This window comes from Pithys albifrons, chromosome 22 (assembly GCF_047495875.1).
Source record: "Pithys albifrons albifrons isolate INPA30051 chromosome 22, PitAlb_v1, whole genome shotgun sequence".
Classification (NCBI taxonomy): Eukaryota; Metazoa; Chordata; class Aves; order Passeriformes; family Thamnophilidae; genus Pithys; species Pithys albifrons.
Window position 1 is genome coordinate 6,282,865 of NC_092479.1, and position 19,802 is coordinate 6,302,666.

Consider the following 19,802-nt stretch of genomic DNA (forward strand, 5'->3'; position numbering starts at 1 on the left):
CTGCTCCTCCTCATTTGTCTGTCTGATACCATCTCTGTTACCATGGGGATATTTACAGCCAAGGGAAGGAGATGGTTCTGTAAGGACTGAACTGCTTCAGCTGATCTCTTTAAAAAGACATTCCAAGCAAGCCCAGTGCTGAGTATTTTGAGCAGAGTTTTCCTTCCTCATGCTGTACCAGCACTGAAGGCTGCTCCTGGCAAGGTGAAACCTGGGGAGTGTTTGAAAATGTTTTCTATTTTCAACTTAATTCATCCTAAACAAAGCTCTTTGTTGCTGTTTCACAGAAAGGCAGGAAAAACCCACACAGGGTGTTTTAACCTGAGTTTTGTGTGTATAGGGAGATTTACAGCAGAGTCCTTTATATTACAGAAAGATTGTGTGTGGTTGGCAGAGAATTCTGGCTGCTGTAGTGCTAATTATGGATTAATTAGAACTTCAGTTCTCTGCATCTCTTAGCTAAGAAGCCTAAAACCATAATACAGTGTACAGAATGTTGCAGAATAGTTCTTCCCATCCTAAACATTTGTGTTCATAAGCAAAAGCAGCACTGGGAGCTGGTCATTTGTCACCTGTTTATTTAGCAGTGTGCAGAAGGATGGATGGGTGGATGATCTGGAAGGACAGATAAGTATTTTGAATGATCCACAGTTCAAAGTATTTCAGATTTCTACGAGCAGAACTTGCTCTTCAGCTAAAGCTGTTTGTACTCTGACATGTTACTTCTCATGTAACTTGCAGGTTAGTGAAAAACATGTATGTTCATAGTTACTTTGTCTCCACATGCTTTATTTGCCTTGAAATCCACAACAAAGCTCAGTTTATACATGGGTTGTGTAGTGTCCTGGTCTTATTTGAGATACTCATAAATTTGTACACAAAAATATGTGTGTAGGTATAAAACTGGCTAAACACAAGGTCAAAGTTACTTTCAGTGTCAAAAAGAGATTTCAAGAGAAACTTTAGTTTAAAGGAAATGGGAAAAAGAATGTGTTTTAAGAGCAGGGTGGGATATTTATGATAATTTTGTGCCCTACCCTGCCTTGTAGGCTGATGGATCAGCTCTTGATGAGTATCAGTGCTGAAAGGTGGTCCCTCTCTTTTCTAGTTGTGGAGTTGGCCTCTCCCTCTTCAGTGAGGAGGATTCACACCTTGTGAACGCGGAGTGAGTGGTGAGAATTCCTGCTGTCAGAATTCCCAGCTATCTGGGATATTCTCCCAGCTTCCCCAAGGCCACCAGAGGTGGCTCTCAAATGCCTGATCCTTGGGATTGGCTGGGAGATGAGGAACACTGACTGGTGGCCTGGCAAAACTTCACTCCCACACAATTCCGTGTGACTTGTCTTCAACCTCTCTGCTCTCCCCTGTGGTTTTATTTGGCTGTACTTTAAAAATGCTTTTGTTTTCTACAACTAGCAGAGTAACCAGCAGCATTCTCTCCACATTAGTCCTACTGAGCTCTGCGTATCGATGGTAGAATCCACCTCTGAGCTCAATAAAAACAAGTAGCTGAGGGCAGAGAGTTTTTGAGGAGGGAACCCTGACGGGTTGGGCAGGGTGAGGCAAGAGGCACCTTCTCAGCCTTGCTGCTCTTTTCCATGAAGTGCCTGGTTTGTCAAATGTTTCATATGTGTGGTTTAATTTAAAAATTAAAAAAAAACCTGCAACGCAATCTGTGCTCTAATTTGAGGACACCATTTAGTGGTTTTAATTGTGTGACAGTATTTTGGTATTTTCAATACCCAGTAGTAGGTTAATGACTGTTCCTTCAAGAATGGAGTTTATATAACACAAGTCATTACATAAGGAGGCTGATTGTGGCCTGAGGAGCAGAAGGAAAACAAATATGCAAAAATGCAAAACCCAGCACTGGCAAACTCTGCTTTGAGGGCCCTGAGGAGCCTAAAAACTCAATACCTGGGCTGCAGCAAGGTGAAGCTCACCTTGAGGAGGCTGAGGACGGGGAGGTGAAGGCACTGCAGGACACACCAGCCATCAAGCTCTGTGCTACCACACATTTCCCACGTGGTGGCTGGAGCTGCTTCCCTTCGTCCACATCGCCTGCACAGGAAAAGGAGCAACAACCAAACAAGCAAAAAGTTACTGGCTGGCCACTTATTTTGTTTTTCATTTCCCCAGAACCTCCTAAAAGTGGCCAGAGTTGGGCTGACCAATACCACAGCGAAATAAAGCTGTGCAGAAGATGAAGCACGACCTTTTCCTTGGCCCTTCCAGCTGGGCTTTGACAGACGGCACAAAGTTGTTCATATTTGTGTCCCAAAAAACGAGGGGGGTCTCCTGCGTCTGCACCATCCCAGCTTTTCCAGGCAGGTGGGATTTGCTCCTCGCCCCCTTTCCAGCGTGCTCAGAGGAGGGCAGGGCGCCCGCAGCTTCTCTTGGGTGCCCCTTCGGGTGCCTTCGCCGGGCCGGGGGGCTCGGGATGCGGGGCTGGGAGCCCCCCAAGTGCCGCTCTCGGTGCGGGCAGCAGCGGGCGGAGGGAGGTGCCGAGGGAAGGCGTGTGCGCGGCGGAGCCCGGGGCTCGCACCCACCGCGGGCCGTGCCCGGACCCCCGGGCGGGCGGGGGGTCCCGGCGCGGGATCCAGGCGGTCCCGCATCATCCCCCGGGGCCGCGAGAAGGGCCGGGGCCGACCCCGGGCGGAGGAAGGGCGGGGTGAGGATGGCGTGTGGGACTCGAAACGCGGCCAAGCGCCGCTGCCGGGGCTCGGCGTGCGGCTGCGGGGCGGGGGGAGCCCCGCAGGGCCGGCCCGCAGAGCTGCCGCCGCCGCTCGCCATGAGCCGCTCCCGGAGCAGCGCCTCCCCACGTAGGTAAATGCCCGGGGTGGGGAGGGGGCGGCCGGCGCTGCCTGGGCGCATCTCCCCGCTGCATCCCGCATCCTGCCCTGCATCCCGCATCCCTCCCCGCGCCGAGCCACCCGCGCCCGGGAGGGGCTGCGCCGGGGGCTGCCGGCGCGGAGCGAGCGGCGGGGACACGCAGCCCCGAGCCGGGAGGGTTTGTGGGGGCTGTTTTGTTTTTTTTTTTTTTTCTGGTGGGCGCGGTGATTTGGGGATCGGGGTGTATTTTCTTTTCAATTCCATTTCTCAGCGCTCGGGAACGGGGCTGATTTTGGGGAGGGTCGGGGGAGAGGATACGATGAGGCTCCCCAGGAGCGGGTGATTTTTTTGCAGCCTGCCTCCTCCTCCCCCAACCTCCCCCCCAACCCGCTTTGCCTTCCCAGTTGCTGCATGAAGGCTGTGCTTGTGGCGGCGGGTGCCCGCTCCCGGAGCCGCGCACCCGCGGGGAGCCCGGGGCCAGCGGCGGGCGAGCGGATTTTTTTATTTATTTATTTTATTTATTTTTTTTACCTGTCACGTTCGTCCTAGAAAAATAAAAAATTAAAAGGGGCAGGGGCGCGGGAGCCCGAGGCATCCCCGGCACGGGGGAGTGCGTGTGTGTGCGCGGGGGGCGCCCCGCCGCCCCGCCGCCCCCCGCAGCACCGCAGCGTGCGGGCAGCGAGCGCGATGCGCCCCGCGCTCGGCTCTGCGGAATAGCGCGGCCGCCGCTCGCCCTCCGCGGGCTTGGGGCGCACGGACCCGACCGCTGGCCGTCCCCTATTGATGTCCATGAATGCAAACACCATGATTTTCATGATCCTGGGCGCCTCTATCGTTATGGTAAGAGATTTTTGCTTATCTCCCTCCCCTCCATCATCCCCCCGCTCCTCTGCCCCCCCTCCTCGCACTGTCCCTCCGGCTGGGCACCTCTGTGTGTGTGCGTGTGTGTGCGTGTGCGTGTGCCCCGGTAAACACCGAGGATTATTTTCTTTATGACTGCTTCGGTCTTTGGCAATCAAACTAGAGTCAATGTTTTATTCCATCATCCAGAGTTGACCAGATGCCTTGGTTATGGGCTCTTACAGGCAATAGCTTGCTTGATGGACATGAATGCGTTGTTGGACAGATTTCACAATTACATCTTACCGCATCTGAGAGGGGAAGACCGAGTTTGTCACTGCAACTGTGGAAGGTAAGTTCACCTGCATACGATGTCCCTCCCCTGCCCCCCCAGCCCCTTCCCACCTTGTCTCGCTGGGGAGGCACAGGGGAGGTGGTGGCCAGGGCGCTGCTGGCTGGGCTACCATCTTTGCATTCTGGCTGTGTCTCACCTTCCCCAGCAGTTCCTGCATGAACACAGGGGAGGAGGGGGGATGTTTTTTTTCCGGAAGAAGAGTTTTCTGTGGGCTTGGAAGTCCATTTTCCTTTGTGTGCATGTTTGGGAAAGTGAGTAACTTCGATTTAAACGTTTGTCGTTTTGCCTTTGTTGTCGCTGGGTTGTGATGGTTCTCAGCCCGTTTGTGGTCTGGGTGTTGCATTGGTGGTTGTGTGCCTTAAATGAAATGGGGTTTGGAGAACAGAGAGGATCCATGTCCAGGCCAGAGTGTGGCTGTGTAGGACAGTGTCACTTTGAGGCTTTGTAATCGTTGATCAGATTTGCACTCCCTGGGGCTTTTCCTCCTGAGAGTTGTGCTGCTGCTGGACACAGCCCCCTGAGGAGGCTGGGCTGTGGTTTTGTGGAGGTTCTGTGAGCCAGGTGCATTCTGTGCCAGGAGTGATGCCTTTGCTGTGCACAAGTTTATGACTGGACAAATCCCTGCCTTTCCCCATGGCTGTTGGGAATGCTGAGGTCTCCCAAACAACGTCATGTGTGATTGCTGAAGTGCTCAGCTTGGAGCTGGGATCTCTGCTCTCTGTGTTTGGGCCTGGGGGCTGAGTTTTGGGGAGGTGGCTTTGCCCCTCCTCTGTGGGACTGCTGTTGGTGATCCTTCTCCTGCACTCCTGGAGGCCTCGCTCCCCTCCTGTGCCTGGTTACTCACAGCCTGGGGGAGAGTTTCTTCTCTGTGGGGGAGTGAAGCAGCATGAGGCTGTGCCAGCTAAAGGACATGCTGGGGGAGCCCTCCCTTGTCACATCCAGCGTTTAAATCGAGCTTTACTCCTCTTTGAGCTGCCTCTGGAACCAGCTGCATCTTGTCTCCCAGGCATCACATCCCTCTGGTGGCCCTGGTGTGGGAGCTGAGCTGGTGCTGGGATGTGCATCACTTAATGAAGAGAAACTGCTTTGCCCTTCCACTTCTGCTTCATGGACTGAAGGTGATCAGCACCTTTCTGCCCAGACTGCTGTGGCAGAACAGCAGGGAAGGTACAAGCAGCACCTCCAGGGCCAAATGCAGCCAGGTCCTAAATACCTGGTCCTCCTTGGGCACCTCAGGAATCTTCTTGTTAAGGACAATTGGGAAGGGTGTGGGGAAAAACCATCCACAATATCTTTGGCTTGTTTTTTTGGCAAAGATTAGCTTTTTCTTAGCTTTTTTTTTGAGTCTTCTTGATGTTTTTACTAGTTTGGGGTTTTTTCCTCTGCCTCTTCCACCAGTTTTTCTTTTTGCTCAGTACAGCTTGGTTCAGTGGTGGTGAAAATTGGCTGCTGGTGATAGAATTTAATGCTGTCTGGAGGGGTTGAGGAGTGTCAGGTCTCACTGGTGGTTTGGCAGGGTCCTGCCCAAGCCTGAGAAGGTGGCAGAGGGACTCCTCTCTGCTCTCACTCTGTGTCTGCCCAGATGCTGTTGAGGCAGATAAATTAGCCATGGCACTCTCCCCAGACATCGTTAGGTCATTTCTTCGAAAGTGCACAAAACAGCTTCCAAATCGTCAAGTGTGGATCTGAGAGGAGGCAAAAAGCAAAGTTTACCAGTTGCCTGGGGTGTGGAGAAGCAATGGCTCTTGCCAACAGAAACAGCACACCAATCTCTGCCCCTGAGCTTGGCTTCAGTGTGCTCGTGCCCTGATGCAGGAGACTCTTGCACAAAGCACCCCTGTGCTGTGGGACATCCTGTGACCTCGTGCTCAGGTTTGGGGTGTGATGCCCACTGCTCCCTGTGGGCTCTGACCTGCTGCCCCCATGCCAGTGCTTGGAGTCCTGTGATTTGCAGGCAGGTGGTGCTGGATGTGCCTTGTCCTCCCTGCAGCTCCCCAAGTGCTCTGGGCACAGGCCCCCGGGGCAGGGAGCTCTGCCTGCCCCACGCAGGGCTCTGTCCTGGAGCCTGTTGTGTTGTCAGCACTGGGAGCAGGGCTTGATGAAGAACTTAATTTGCCAAAAACCAGAGGGAGTCCTTGGAGGAGGGAACTGGCTGCAGTTCAGTGTGTTGCAGGGAGGAATGGGGAAAATAAGTAAATGTTGCAGGAATGGAAGGGAAGGAGGAATTGGAATGAATGAAGATTGATGTGCAGTGGGCTGAGCTGCTGCAATTAATGTTCTCCCTCCTGCCCTAGCCTGGGCCATGATGTCAGTCAGATCAAATAATTCATTCAGAAATGCTTTCCTTCCACTCTCCTGTGCTGGTTGTTCCCTTCCTCGGGGTGTCAGAGGGAACCCCTTCCCCAGGAATGGGTTGCCATGTCCAAGCACCAGGCTGGGCTGTGGACCTGGCACTGGGCATCCAGGGTATGGCAGGATGGGCTCTCCAGGAGGAGGCAGAATCTGCACTGAGCTCCTGTCCATGTGAGGGGCTGGGAGCTGTTCTGTGCTGCTGGGGGCCCTGAGCAGGGAGGGCTGGCTCTGTGTGTGTCCCAGGTGCCAGCTGAGGCCAGGTGTGCCAGGGGATGTGGTGCTCTGTGCTGTGCCAGGCTGTCAGTAGAGTATCCAGAGCCTGGATCCCTGCTCTCCTGGCAGTGGGATGGGGCCTGGCTGTGCTTCCAGCTCCAGCTGAGGAACCACTTGTTCCTGTTCACACTTTCTGCTCCCTGGTGAGGGGCAGCAGGGACATGGTGCTGGTCTGTGGTGGGGGCTGGCAGGCAGCAGCATGAGTGGCCTCAGGGGTGCCCCAGGCTCTGCCCACATTCTGGGGGCTCTGAGATCATTGTCTGCTCCAGCTGCCTCCTCATAGAGCTCCTCAGGCTCATGGAGGCTGTGCTGGAGTCTCTCTCCATGGACAATGATGTGTCTTTCCCTGGATTCTGCCTTTTCTCCTCTCCATGGGGCACTGGCCTAGCAAGAAGGTCCCAGAACAAGTGGAAGAACTGCTGTATGGTTCTTTTCCATGTTCCTGAGCACTCTGTGTGTTCACAGTGGCTGGGGAGAGTCACTGGGGTCAAAACACTTGGGGAAGAAACTCAGCCCCATCTTCAGGTGCTGTTGGGGGCTGAACACTTGGCATTGCTGGGGCTGCTCCTAACCCTTGCCATGCCCATTCCCAGGGCCCTGGGGCTGTTGGAGGCTGAAGCTATTGCTCATCACTTTATGCCAGAAGCAAAGGAGAAATCTCTTGAGGCCAAAGTGGCCTTGCTGGGCCCTAGGAGGTGCTTTTCAGGTCTGTGACACCAAATGGGAGCTGTGGCTGTTTTTTGTGGAGAACCGAGAGGGAGCTGGTGACACTTGTGCTGTGCAGAGTTCCAGTGAGTGCTGGAGGCTCAGGGAGTGGAGCCCATGGGTGTGCAGTGCTGGGGTAATGCTGCCCAGGGGGAAGGAATGTGGTCAAGGCTGATCCAAACTGGCAGCCTTTTGAGTGACAGTGTCCACTGAATGAGCCTGGGCTGGACAGTGTCTTTGCCATAGGGGTGTTGCTGCTCTGATGGCTGGGATGGATGTTCCTGTGGGCTCTGAGGGGTTGCAGATGTTTTCCTTGTGCAGGTGGGCTGTCACCACTGGGCTGAACCGTGGCTTCCCCACTGGGCTGCTCTACCAATAGCCCCAGAGCCAAGGAGGGCAGAGCTCCAGCCCCTCGAGGCCATCAGAGCATCCACAGCTGTTCAGTGGGAAAACAGCCCTGCCAGTTGCTTGGGAAGGGAAGCTGGTGTGGGGATGGTGCATGGAGTGAGAACGTCAGCAGAGAGACAGGGCTGGCCCTGGCACCTGCTGCTGGTGCTGAGCCTGCACAGACAGGCAGGGGATGGCAGGCACTGTTCCTCTCCCAACATCTGCCTTCTGGCTGCAGGCAGAAGGGGTGACAGCCACATTTACACTCCTGCTGGCTCCTGTTGATGCCGTGCAGGAATGTGGCTGCTGGAGCAGATCCCTGGGGGAGTTGGCACTCTCTGTCCTCAGCATGTGCAGTATCCAGGCGGTCCAAATCGCTGTGGTGGGTCCTCCTTGCACTCAGGCTCTGGCCCTACCCCCTTGGGATGCAGCTGTGCCCTGGGCAGGGCTGGGCTGGGCAGGACTGCAGAGGGGTGGCACTGCCCTGGTCCCAGTTTCTCCGTCCCAGCCAGCAAAGGGTCCTCTCTGGAAGCAGAGAGCTGGCAGCAGCTCAGGAGCTGGGTGATGTCATGCAAAGGAAAAACACCAAAGGGCGTCCGTGGAGGCAGAGGGAGCTGGAGGGAACAGATGACACCTGCATGGAGCAGGGACCCGCCAAAACTGCCGGGGGGTTCTGCAAGGGCCTTGTCTGCAAAGGACAGGGGGCTCAGGAGCTCTGGCTGTGCTCTCCTTGCCACTGACCTTCTCAGTGACCTTGGAGGAGTCTGTCCCTCCCAGGCAAAGTGTCTCCTGTGAGCAGGGTTGGAAAGCAGCAGGAGGAGTGTCAGCCTTACCTGAGTGCCAACACCCTGCAGCAGAGCTGGGGGCCTGGCAAGCCTCCACTCAGCTCGTCCTGGCCCAGGGGTGCTTCAGCCCTGCTCTCCCTGGGCTCTGATCCAGGAGGAAAAGGCTGTGCTGGACCTGTCCTGAGTGACTGATGTGCATGGAGACCCTGCCATGGGATGGGCTGTTCCTGGGCACAGGGTGGAACGTGGAATGTGTGAGGAGGCTGCTGGCTGGGGCCCTGCCCTGCCCTGGCATCACTGGTGAGGGTGGCACTGTTGTCATGAGGAACATTTCTGCCCTGTTTCCTCCTTTCCCAGCCCCTCTGGAAAATCCCTGAAACCTCTCTGCCCTCAGACCCTCTGTGGGTGTTCTGGGAGTGCTGGGAGTGCTCATTGCCTTGTGCTGGAGACCAGCAGGACTGCCCTGGGCTTGTGATGGCTGTGGCAGTGCCAAGGGTCCCAGGGAGATGTTTCACCTGTGCAGTGGTGCCACCACCCTGGTGTGCAGACTGGCCTTGCTGGGCTCTTTGGAATGTTGAGGAATGGCTGCAAGGTCAGGCAGAGGTGCAGGACAGGGAGGCTCTGCCTCTCCCTCACCCTGTGTAGGGCATCCAGGGGGACTGGAGAAGGCTCATTCCCCCAGTCCTGGTGCAGCTGCTGGGGGGGAATGGGTTGGTCCAGCCAGGATGTGAGGGCTGCAGGATGAGCCTGGTACATGTGACGTCTGTGCCACTGGCAGAGACAGACACCTGGCCAGGAGGGAGCATCAGTGCTCAGCCACCCCAAGCCCATGGTAGGGGGATGTGGGAGCTGTAGGGGCAGTGAGGGGCTCTCTGTGTTTCAAACAGCAGATCAGTGGCTCTCCCAGAGGCTCGTGCTGTGCTGTGTCTGCAGCAGCCTGAGCTCACCCAAGGTCACTGGCAGGGACAATGGCGCTGGGGCAGCTCGGCGCTGGCACCTCCAGCCATGACACTGGACACTGCCCTGCCTGTCCTGGGGGCAGGAGAGCAGCTCTTCCCCCTTTGTCACATCCTGGGGGTGTGTGTTCCAGCCCAGGCACACACCTACAGACACCCACTGTGCCCCCTTTGTCACCTGAGCCAGGTGTTGTCTGGCTGGGGATGGGCAGCAGATCCATCTCTCACTTGCTGCTCACCAGACCCTTCTGCTTCTGAGGTGTTTCTGTCCCAGAGTGTTGACTCTTCTGTCCCTACAATTGCCTCTGCCTCCTGTGGAAGCTCCAGCACCTCCAGGGTGGATGCAACTCAGGATACTCTATGATTTTGTCAGGGAGGGCACAGCTGAACATGCATGATGTGAGGAGAGGTGGCATGGGATTAACCTAGTCAGGATAATCTGCCCTGGATCTGTTGTGACAACTGATACCAGCTGGAACTGCTCAGGAATTGGCCCTCAGGTTACTTGGTACATCTTCTTGTAAATAAAACATGGATAGAATATGGGTTTGGCTTTTGAGGGCCATGTGTGACAGCTCTCTCAGCAGAGGGGCTGTAGACCCCACAGACCTCACTCCAGTGCCAGTCTTCTGACCGTGGGCTGAGGTGGTGCCAGTCTGAAGCAGCTTTTTGTCTCTTCTCAAAGGCCTTTGGTTGGTGAAACGGTCACTGGCTGGAGAGTCATGTCAGCCTTGGACACCACAGTTCTGAAAACAAGATTTGGCCAGAAGGGTTTGCTTTGAGGAGGCAGAGCCTGGGCTGCAGCACTGCCTGCCCTGCCTGGAGTGCCCTGGCCTGGAGCTGCTGGGGCTTTCCTGCACCCACACTCTGCTCAGCTCAGACCTGGCACATCCCTCCCTGGATCCAGCCCCCAGGGCCATCCAGGGCACCTTCCAGTTTCCAATCCCCTTGGCATGTGGTGGGGCCCCTGGACCTTTGTGCACTATTAATAACGTGCTGTGCTGATGTGACAGTGTCTGAATGGCTCCTGTGACATCCCCAAGGGCTTGAGTGGCAACAGAAAACTTGTAGGGTCTGTCCCTGCCCTCCCCCCATCTCAGTGGCACCTCTGCATCCTGTTCAGGCCAGACAAAGGATGGAATTCCCTGCAGCCCAGATCTCCCAACTGTTGCACCAGCAGGAAAAATTCCCATTCCCTGAGCTTTGCTAAATCCTTTCCAGAAAACTCTGCAGAGTGGAAATGTAGCTCTTGGGTCTCCTCTGTATGGAACTGTTTCCTGGGGAGCTTTAGTGACAGGAGGTTTTTTATTGTTTTAAGGACATTTGCACTTGGGATCCAACTTTGATTTCTGGTGATTGATCTGCCAAATCCAGACAGGCCAAAGGTTTTCCTCTCTGTTGAATTTTGCCTCCCTTGAGTCCCATGAAGGAACAGAGAGTTGAGCTCTGGGTCTGGCCTCTGGATCCACGGGGTTTGGGGGACAGTCCCCTGCCCATGGAAAGGGAGCTGTGAGCACAGAAGGAGCTCCAGGCCCTCAGAGCTGCCCCGAGGTGCTGCTGAGCCCAGGGAGGAGCAAAGGGAGCGAGGAGAGCTGGAGGAGATCCCACTGCAGTGTGCAGAGTCAGCCTGCACTGGGCAGGGACAAGGCAGGGAGGAGGTGACTGTGTCCCTTCCCTCTGCCCAGCAGGCAGGGGACAAGGGCTGTGCAGAGAGCAGGATGGCAGGAAAACCTCTGGGAAGTGTGTGGGGACAGTCCTGTGTCCATGTGCTGCACATGTGTGACCTGTGTGTGTGTGTCACATCCCTGAGCGCTGGGGGGGGGTCTGGCAGAGAGAGGAGCAGGTTCCAGGACCTCCTTTTTCTGCCAACTCAGCTGAGACTCTCCATGAAAACCACCTCATGTGTTGAAGAGGTCTGTGCTCACCTCCCAGGCTCGGGTCTGTCCTGGATGTGTCTGGGAAGTTTTGCTTCTCTGAGCCTCAGAGGGACTGATGCTCTGCTTGGGGGTGCTGTTGGTGTCCCCAGGGGTTGTGTCACTGCAGAGGAGACACACACCAGCTCCTGCTGAGGAACTCGAGTTCTGGATCATCTCCAGGAGCCCAGGCCTTGGGAGGTGTTTGTGGATTCAGCCTTTAGGCTGTGTCTGTATTGCAAGAGGCAAAAGGGAGTGAGTTAAGGACTTGCCAGGTGTCCCTGTGTCATAGCACACAGGAGGGGTGTATGCAGGGATTTGGGAAGGGTGGAACATGGGAGTTGTGTGTGCAGGGATTTGGGAAGGGTGGAACATGGGAGTTGTGTGTGCAAGATTTGGGAAGGGTGGAACATGGGAGTTGTGTGTGCAGGATTTGGGAAGGGTGGAACATGGGAGTTGTGTGTGCAGGATTTGGGAAGGGTGGAATCCAGGAGTTGTGTGTGCAGGGATTTGGGAAGGGTGGAATCTGGGAGTTGTGTGTGCAGGGATTTGGGAAGGGTGGAATCCAGGAGTTGTGTGTGCAGGATTTGGGAAGGGTGGAACATGGGAGTTGTGTGTGCAGGGATTTGGGAAGGGTGGAACATGGGAGTTGTGTGTGCAGGATTTGGGAAGGGTGGAATCTGGGAGTTGTGTGTGCAGGATTTGGGAAGGCTGGAACATGGGAGTTGTGTGTGCAGGGATTTGGGAAGGGTGGAATCTGGGAGTTCTGTGTGCAGGGATTTGGGAAGGGTGGAATCTGGGAGTTGTGTGTGCAGGATTTGGGAAGCACAGCCCATGGGAGGTATGTGAGGCTTCTCTTTTCTCCTCATGCAAAGCTGGCTGTGTTCATGGGAACCCTCTGCCTCTGGATTTTCCCAAGCCAAAAGAGGGAAGAACCTCTGGTTACAAACCAAGTTTGCGAGAGGAGGCCTGAGCAGGGCTGCTCTTCCCCACTGAAGTCACCATGAGCTGCCATCAGAGCTGGCCTGGGGGCACCTCCTTCTGTTCCTTCCCTGTCTGGTCCCTTTGCTGGATGGAAATGGGGACTGGACATGGCTGGATGGACTGGCTGCCCACCCAGGAGCCTTTCCCACCCCAGTGCCATGGCACCAGGCTGTGCCAGCTCTGCCAGCACTGGTGCCACTGGTGCAGGTGGCCCCCATTAAGTCATCGCTGAGATTAGGGCTGTTTTCAGAAGGTTCCTTTGAGTGGAGGTTTGTTTGTGTAAATATTTGGACGTTTCTCAGGCGTGATTATGGAGCAACCTGCACCTCATGAATATTCAGATGCCTCGGCGATTGCCTCCTCTCCTGCGAGTGGGAGCGGGCCGGGGCCGGGACTGGGGGAGGGACAGCGTGCTGGGGGTGCTGGAGATACTGGGGGCACTGGGGATGTTGGGGATGCTGGAAATGTTGGAGATATTGGGGATGCTGGGGATACTGGGGGTGCTGGAGATACTGGGGATGTTGGGGGTGTTGGAGATACTAGGGATGCTGGTGATGCTGGAGATACTGGGAATGCTGGGGATACTGGGGATGCTGGGGATACTGGGGTTTCTGGGGATACTGGGTGTGCTGGAGATACTGGGGATGCTGGGGGTGCTGGGGATGTTGGGGATGTTGGGGCTACTGGGGATGCTGGGGATGGTGGTAGCAGCACTGGGAGACCCCATGGAGCTCAGCCCTGAACTGAGAGCACTGGTGATGCCTCCAGTGCCAGGACAGTGGTGGTGCTGGTGGTGATGCTGGTGGTGGTGCTGGTGGTGGTGTGGTGCAGGCAGTGCTGGGGGGTACGTGGGGCTGCTGAGGGCACCTCACCCTTCTGGGTGGTCATGCCGGGGCTCCCTGGAGCAGCAACAGCACCTGCCCTGCAGTGCCCAGCTCTGGAGTGGGCAGGAGGGCTGGGCACAGAACCTGGGTAGCCCCAGAGCTGAGCACAGAGCCCAGGCAGCCCCAGGACTCCTGGCTGCTCCCCAGGAAGGTTCAGAGCTGTTCAAAGCAGATGCAGAAGCTCCAGAGCAGCTTGGTTTGCATCCTGCACCCCCCATCATCTGGGATCCTCCCACCCCACATGCTCAGCTCTCAGGGACCTGTCACTGCTGATCCCCTCCCATTCAGCCCCCACAGACCTGCCTGATTTTTCCTACTCTACAACTCCCTCATTCCATCCCTGCCATTTTCTTGTTTTTCCCAAGTTAACCAGGGTTATTCAAGCAGTTCAGCTTCATCCCAAGCTTGGTCTCCATCACCTCATTGCACACATGAATCCAGTCACCCTTCTGGCATGAGGCAGAGAAGTGGAAGCCTTGGAAAGCTCCAGAGCTGGGAGTGCTGCTCCTTTATCCCCAGAGGTGTTCAGGGCCCTGGGAGGGGTTTTTCCAGCTGCTCCTGTGCTGGAAGGGATTCTTGTTATCTCCTACAGGCAGGAATTGCTGCCTGGTCCTTGAGGAACACCCCAAACCATCTTGGTCATGCAGCAGGAGAACCTGAGGTAGTGTTGGATCTTGTAGGACTTTTCCAGGAGCAACACTGCAGGAGGAATTCCTTCCTCTGCTGCCAGAGAAGGAATTCAGGGATGATTTCACGTGCCTCCTCCATGGCTATAAACATCCTCTGCTCTGATAGGGGAGGGGTACAAGTCTCATGTCACTCTGGGAGGTGGGACATGGAACAGCTCGTCCCTGGGGCTGCTCTGCTGGGCAGGGACAGGATGGTTCTCCCTCCTGGGAGAGGATGAGTGGTGGTGGCTCTGGCAGGACCACACAGCTGCTGCCAGCCCTGTGTGCTCCCAGGAACAAGGAATTAGTGGCTTCTGCCTCAAACACAGGCAGCTGTGACCTTTGTGTCCCTGGGGGGGGGGAATGCTCTGACCATGTGCTGTCCTTAATATTCATGTTGTAGATGAAGAACTTGGTCACAGGGAGTTCTTCACACACAAGTTTCAGGCCTGGGGTCAGGTTTCTATGCCCTCCTACCTCCCTCTCTGCCAGTTCCTCTGCTGGCAGCAGCACCACCAGCCAGGACAGCACTTCTGCTTCAGGGGCTGGTGGCAGGACCTGGCAGGAGTGGTGTGAACCCATCCCCTGGCCACGAGGGCAGGATGGAGAAGGTGCTCTGCTTCTCCTGCTGATGCTTCTCCTGTCCCTGTTCCCTGCCACAGGCACCATGTCCACTACGTCATCCCGTACGACGGGGACCAGTCGGTGGTGGACTCCTCGGAGAACTACTTTGTGACTGACAATGTGACCAAGCAGGAGATTGATCTGATGCTGGGACTTTTGCTGGGCTTTTGTATAAGCTGGTTCCTGGTGTGGATGGATGGGGTTCTCCACTACGCCGTGCGAGCCTGGAGGACCAGCCGCCGCTACGGTGAGTGCGGCCCCACGGGCTCCTCCTCTCCTGAGATCCCTTGCCCTGCCCTTGGAAGCTGGTGGAGAGGGAGGACATCCTCACCCTGGCCACTTTATTCCATGTGGGTTTGGCACAAGACTGGCCAGATGTATCCCAGCCCCTTTTATGCCAGGAGTTGGACTCGATGATCCTTGAGCTCAGAATATTCCATGATTCTGTGATACAATCACAGAATTCTGTGATTCTATTATTCCATGATACAATCACAGAATTTTATGATTCCATGATTCTGTGATACAACCACAGAATTCTGTGATTCTTTAATTCCATGGTTCCATGGTACAACCACAGAATTCTGTGATTCTTTAATTCCATGATTCCATGGTACAACCACAGAATTCTGTGATTCTTTAATTCCATGATTCTATGATTCTATAATTCCATGATTCTCTGATACAAACAGGAGTGTTGTGTGGGAATAGCCAGCTGAGGATCCCAACCCCAAGGGCTGTTCTTTGGAAAGAACGTGTGTGTTGGTGCCAAGGGGTGTTGGATGCACAGGAAGGTGTTTCCCGTGGGCAAGGATGGTGATGGGAGTTCTCTGGCTGCACGTTTGGGCAGAGGCTTTTCAGGACAGACCAAACTTCCAAAATCTGGATTTAACAAAAAAAAAAATTAGAAAAAAAATTTGGATTTTTCTACTTTACAGCCAGGCTGATGCTGATGGAGAGCAGCCTTGTGTGGTTGTATAAACCTGTGACATTGTGATGACCATGACAGACATCTGTGCTGTGTCAGCTGAGGTTTCCCACCCTCACTGCTGTCCAGATGTGCCCAGATCCAGTGACATCAACCTCACAGGGCAAAGTCTTGTTCAGACTAGTTAGTCTTTGGACCAGTTAGTTCAGCATCCTGGATTGACACTCTGAGGACAAACAGACACTCCTTCCCTTTCCCAGTTTGCTCCCTCAGCGTGGACACCCCATGGATTCTAATCTTTGGAAGGGAAAAAAAAGGCAGAAAAACTATTAAACCAGGGAATGACTTGAGATTCCCTCACAGTGCACCAATAAATCTCAATGTCTCCAGTTCTGACTGATGGTGTCTGTGAAATTACAACTCAGAGGAGAAGGAGGGTGAGCAAGAGAAAGATTTATCTGCAGGGCTGTGAGAAGTTCTAATTAGGGAAGTGGACTATCTCCTTCTGAAAACTCAGATAAAAGTGATATTAATTTCCCATTAGTCTTCCCAAATCCTGAGTGAGCAGCCTCTGAGTCAGGACTCTCTCTGGGCTCTGGTGCTGCCTTTTCCCAAAGCAGAAGGACAATTGTCAGGGTTTGCAGTGGGTTCTCAGGTGCTGAGCCAGTTTTGTGGCCCTGGCACCTTTGCTGTGCCCTCCCCAGTGCCCATGAAGGCAGAGCTGGCAGGAGATGCTGTATGGGCACAGTAATTTTGTTCTTCAGAGCTGGAGCTGTGAGCTGCACTTGTGGTCCCACCCTCTAACCCACCCCTTGTGAATGGAGCCTGCAGAGGACTTTATTTTTAGCAATTAATTTAGTATTTAAGCTAATTGATCTGTTTCACTTTTCCCCCTCCCTGTCTATGTCTATTCTAAGAAAAGGTGCAATATTCTTTCAGGTATTCCCTATTCCTTCAAATCAGGTGTGCAAATTAGTCATTTTGAAAGCAATAAGCAGAAAGGCATCTATTTTTCTGTGGGACAAAGCTAAAATTTCCTTCCAAAGACAGAACTGGTTCCTCTGACTGTGAGACAGGGGTAGGGGCAATACAGATTCTGTGCTGGCACAGGATGAGGAGCCCTCCCTGAAATACATGAGCACCACTTAGCAGTGACTCAATGTCACATTGTGGCCTGATCAGCTTAAATCGAGGTCTGTTCGAATAACCTGTAGCTCCTTCCTGATGGAAGAGATTGCTTAAAATAGAAAATATTCTCCAGAAGCTCAGACATCACGTTGTGCTTCATAGTAGCTGGTCAGAGCCACCCCATGGCAGCTGCAATCCTGGACTCAGGCTCGTTTGGATGGAAAAGACCTCCAAGATCATCGAGTCCAACCATTTCTCAGCACAGTCATTCAGGTTTATACCATCTGTCCTTCTCTGGGGCTTCCCAGTTGTCCTCTGTGGGGTTGGGCTGTGTGTGTGTCTGGGTGGAATCACCCTGAACTCTCGTGGAAAATGAGATGGCCGTGGAAATATTGCTCCAGGGAGAGGTGCAGGGGTTGAGAGTTGAATCACTGGATTAAAAACTGCCCCTGTCCTCAGGCTGCCTGAGCTGAGGGGCAGAGAGTGCCCCTGTGCCACATCCCAGCTCTTGAAGGTTGGCTTTGCCAAGGCTCAGTCTAGTTAGTGCCTTGGCACAGCTCTTACCATTCCTGTCATAGCTCATCTCCCTTCTCCTTTCTGCCTTCCAGACAATTCCTGGTCCTGGATCCCCAAATTTTGTAACTTGAAGGAGTTCAGGAAACGTCACCACCGGCAGTACGAGGAGGCGACTGGCAACATGGTGCACATCAAACAGAAGCTGTACCATAATGGGCACCCCAGCCCACGGCACCTCTGAGCAAAGCCTTCCCCTCCAGAGACTGCAGTGAGCTTTTAAAAAGGACTTCTGCTCTTCTTCCACCAGGAACAGCTTCTGGTTTGCTCCTCCACGGAAGGATTTTACCGGTCCATGCCGTGTGTCCCCGGGACACGCCACGACGATGCACAACTAAGCCAGTCCTGGATGCCACGAGGCCAAGACATTGCACTGTGTTCCACATTTTATTGTCAGACTTGTGTATATATGTAAAAAAAAAAAAAGCAGACAAACAAAAACAAACAAAAAAAAGAGAGAAAAGAGATTTGCATTGTACTTTCAAGCCCCCTTTTCCTGGCATTCCCAGCTGTCCTGCACATCCAGCTGCCCCGAGGGGAGTGTTGGCCAAGGGGATGGAGGTGGGACAGCACGAAGAAGATGCAGAGTGTCTCATCCAAGAGCTCAAGTCCTCAGTTTCTTTGGTCCTTTGGCTTGGTTTTGCTCTGCTCTGTCCCTTCTGTTGCTAAAATGCCTTGGCTGGTCACAGGTTTGGATGGGCACTGCTGCCAGCAGGTTGGGAAGGCACAGTGTCCCCTTTTGCTTTGGTTCATGTTTTGGGGAGTTGCTGTGGGGGAAGGAGGTCCTGGGAATGTGTAAGTGGGTTGTTGTTTGCGTTGCTACACACTGAAACCTGCCTTAAGCAATCCAGGGAATCTCAGTGCCAGGGGAACAGCCCTGGGAGGTGCCAGCCCGTGGGGTTCACAGCCCCTGGGTCACACCTCTGGTGGCACCTTGGTGGTGGCAGTGCTGCTGTTCCTCACTGGAGCTGCAGAGGAGGGAGGGAGGAGTGGGATGGGTTTGGATCTGACTGTGCACCCTCTGCTCATGAACACCCCCACCCCTCAGCTGGGAGGGCAGGACCTGCTGCCCCTCTCTCAGAGGGGGAGCCCCAGGCCCTGGTTGAGCCACCCCAAAACCCCTGACAGTGCAGTGAGAGGGTCCTGGGAACAGTCCCACTCCTCCTGCACGTGAACAAACACCAGTTTCCTGTGTTCCTGCCCTGAGCTGGAACAGCAGCAGGCAGGGCTTGGCTTGAGGGACAGACAGACATGGCCCTGAAGCCAAACTCTTCCCCAGAGTCAGGTGTCCCAAATGTCCCATGTGGCTGAATCAAAGCCTGAGGGTGCTCTGATGTGGGTTTGCCTTTGCTTCCCCTGGGCAAAGCTGAGCCCCGGGTTTTAAGGTCTGAATGTGCTCAAGGGTCTGAAACCAACCTCCACATCCAGAGACCTCCTTCCCTTGCAGGCAGAGGTGGCAGAAGGAGCTGGTCAAGCCCCTGTGTGGTGGTATCTGATCCCTGTGGTGGTCCCAGGCCACATCCAGCCCTGTAGCACGTGCTGGTTTGCTGGCTGTGGTGGGAGGAGAGAGAACTGATGGAGAGGGATAAAGGAGGGACATGCCCCAAGAATTTAAATGGTAGCCCTGAAATCATTTCTCCTTCATTCATCATTTTCTATGGAGTGGGTTTGTGCTTAGGTGGGGAAAACACCCAGAACAAAAGATGATGGATCTTGCCAGAGACCCCTGGTTTCTTCCATGGGTTCCTGGACACTGTCAGTGGCCTCCTGTTGTTTGATGGCAATGTCATCACTCCAGCTCTCTCCTCTCTGCTTCACCTTCTGTGTCTTGGGGTTTTTTTTCTCTTTGCCATGCCCAGGATCAGTTCAGTTAATTACAAGCCCCAAAAGCCAAACATTCCCATTTCTCTGCCATTCCTACCTTTGCTATTCCCTGGTGCCTCTTGTTTTGGAGCCCCAGTTTCTGTCTGGGCCTGAATAATTGCCTGGTCCATACTTATGTGTGTTTGTCTGTCACTCCAGACCCCCTGTGGTTGTGATGTCTGCAGCCCCTCTTGGGATCCAGGGAATGACTTTTCCTTGAGCAGCTCCTCTCCCAGACATTGGGCTTTGCAACCTCCTCATGCCATGGCACACCCTGAGCTGGCAGGGAGGAGCAGGGCCTGTGTTATCAGCGTGTCTTGTGGTGGGACAACATTCTGTAGAGGAGCAAATTCCATCATGATAAGGTCAAATATTGAGTCTCTGGAACTATTAATGGGGAGCAAACAAAAAAAGGCACTTTAAATAATCTTTCTACTTGGAGCCTCTCACAAGAGAGACTTAAGGCAGTGACCTAAACTCAGACTGAATGTCAAGCCTGGTTCTGCCCTGCTCCAGCAGCTGATCTTTGTTAAAATATGGAACAACTGGACAGAGTGAGGTGATGGCTCTCACACCCTAAGTCTGATCTGTCTGATCCACACCAGAATTCCAGAAGAGCATGAGGCTCTAAAAGGACAAGGCATAATCCCATTATTTAAGAACAGACTTTTCTTTTTTAATCTGGGTCTGTAACTCTCACCTTGTGAGCTCCCCTCTTGTTCACACTTAGTCAAAAATCAAACAAAAGTACT

The 19,802-nt window shown here is 54.1% G+C and overlaps 1 protein-coding gene across 4 annotated transcripts; it reads left to right on the plus strand.

Annotated features, from left to right (window-relative positions):
• Nucleotides 1-2,712: 2,712 nt before the first annotated feature.
• On the plus strand, nucleotides 2,713-18,969 carry TMEM240 (transmembrane protein 240). 4 transcript variants are annotated; one of them, XM_071575932.1, is made up of 5 exons: nucleotides 2,713-2,822; nucleotides 3,382-3,672; nucleotides 3,918-4,024; nucleotides 14,597-14,805; nucleotides 17,223-18,969. In XM_071575932.1, the coding sequence occupies exons 2-5, from the start codon at nucleotides 3,616-3,618 to the stop codon at nucleotides 17,369-17,371; spliced, it is 522 nt and encodes a 173-aa protein (XP_071432033.1). In that variant the 5' UTR covers nucleotides 2,713-2,822; nucleotides 3,382-3,615; the 3' UTR covers nucleotides 17,372-18,969. The 4 variants fall into 4 exon arrangements, with proteins under 4 accessions (XP_071432033.1, XP_071432034.1, XP_071432032.1 ...); XM_071575933.1 differs by lacking the exon at nucleotides 3,382-3,672 and having other exon boundaries at nucleotides 2,713-2,826; XM_071575931.1 differs by lacking the exon at nucleotides 2,713-2,822 and having other exon boundaries at nucleotides 2,843-3,672.
• Nucleotides 18,970-19,802: the final 833 nt, after the last annotated feature.

Excerpts from the sequence above, each read along its gene's own strand:
- TMEM240 (XM_071575930.1), top strand. The coding sequence starts at position 3,825 with ATGACTGCTTCGGTCTTTGGCAATCAAACTAGAGTCAATGTTTTATTC. Across the intron at positions 4,025-14,596 it reads TGTCACTGCAACTGTGGAAG|GCACCATGTCCACTACGTCA; the intron begins GTAAGTTCACCT and ends TCCCTGCCACAG. Across the intron at positions 14,806-17,222 it reads GAGGACCAGCCGCCGCTACG|ACAATTCCTGGTCCTGGATC; the intron begins GTGAGTGCGGCC and ends TCTGCCTTCCAG.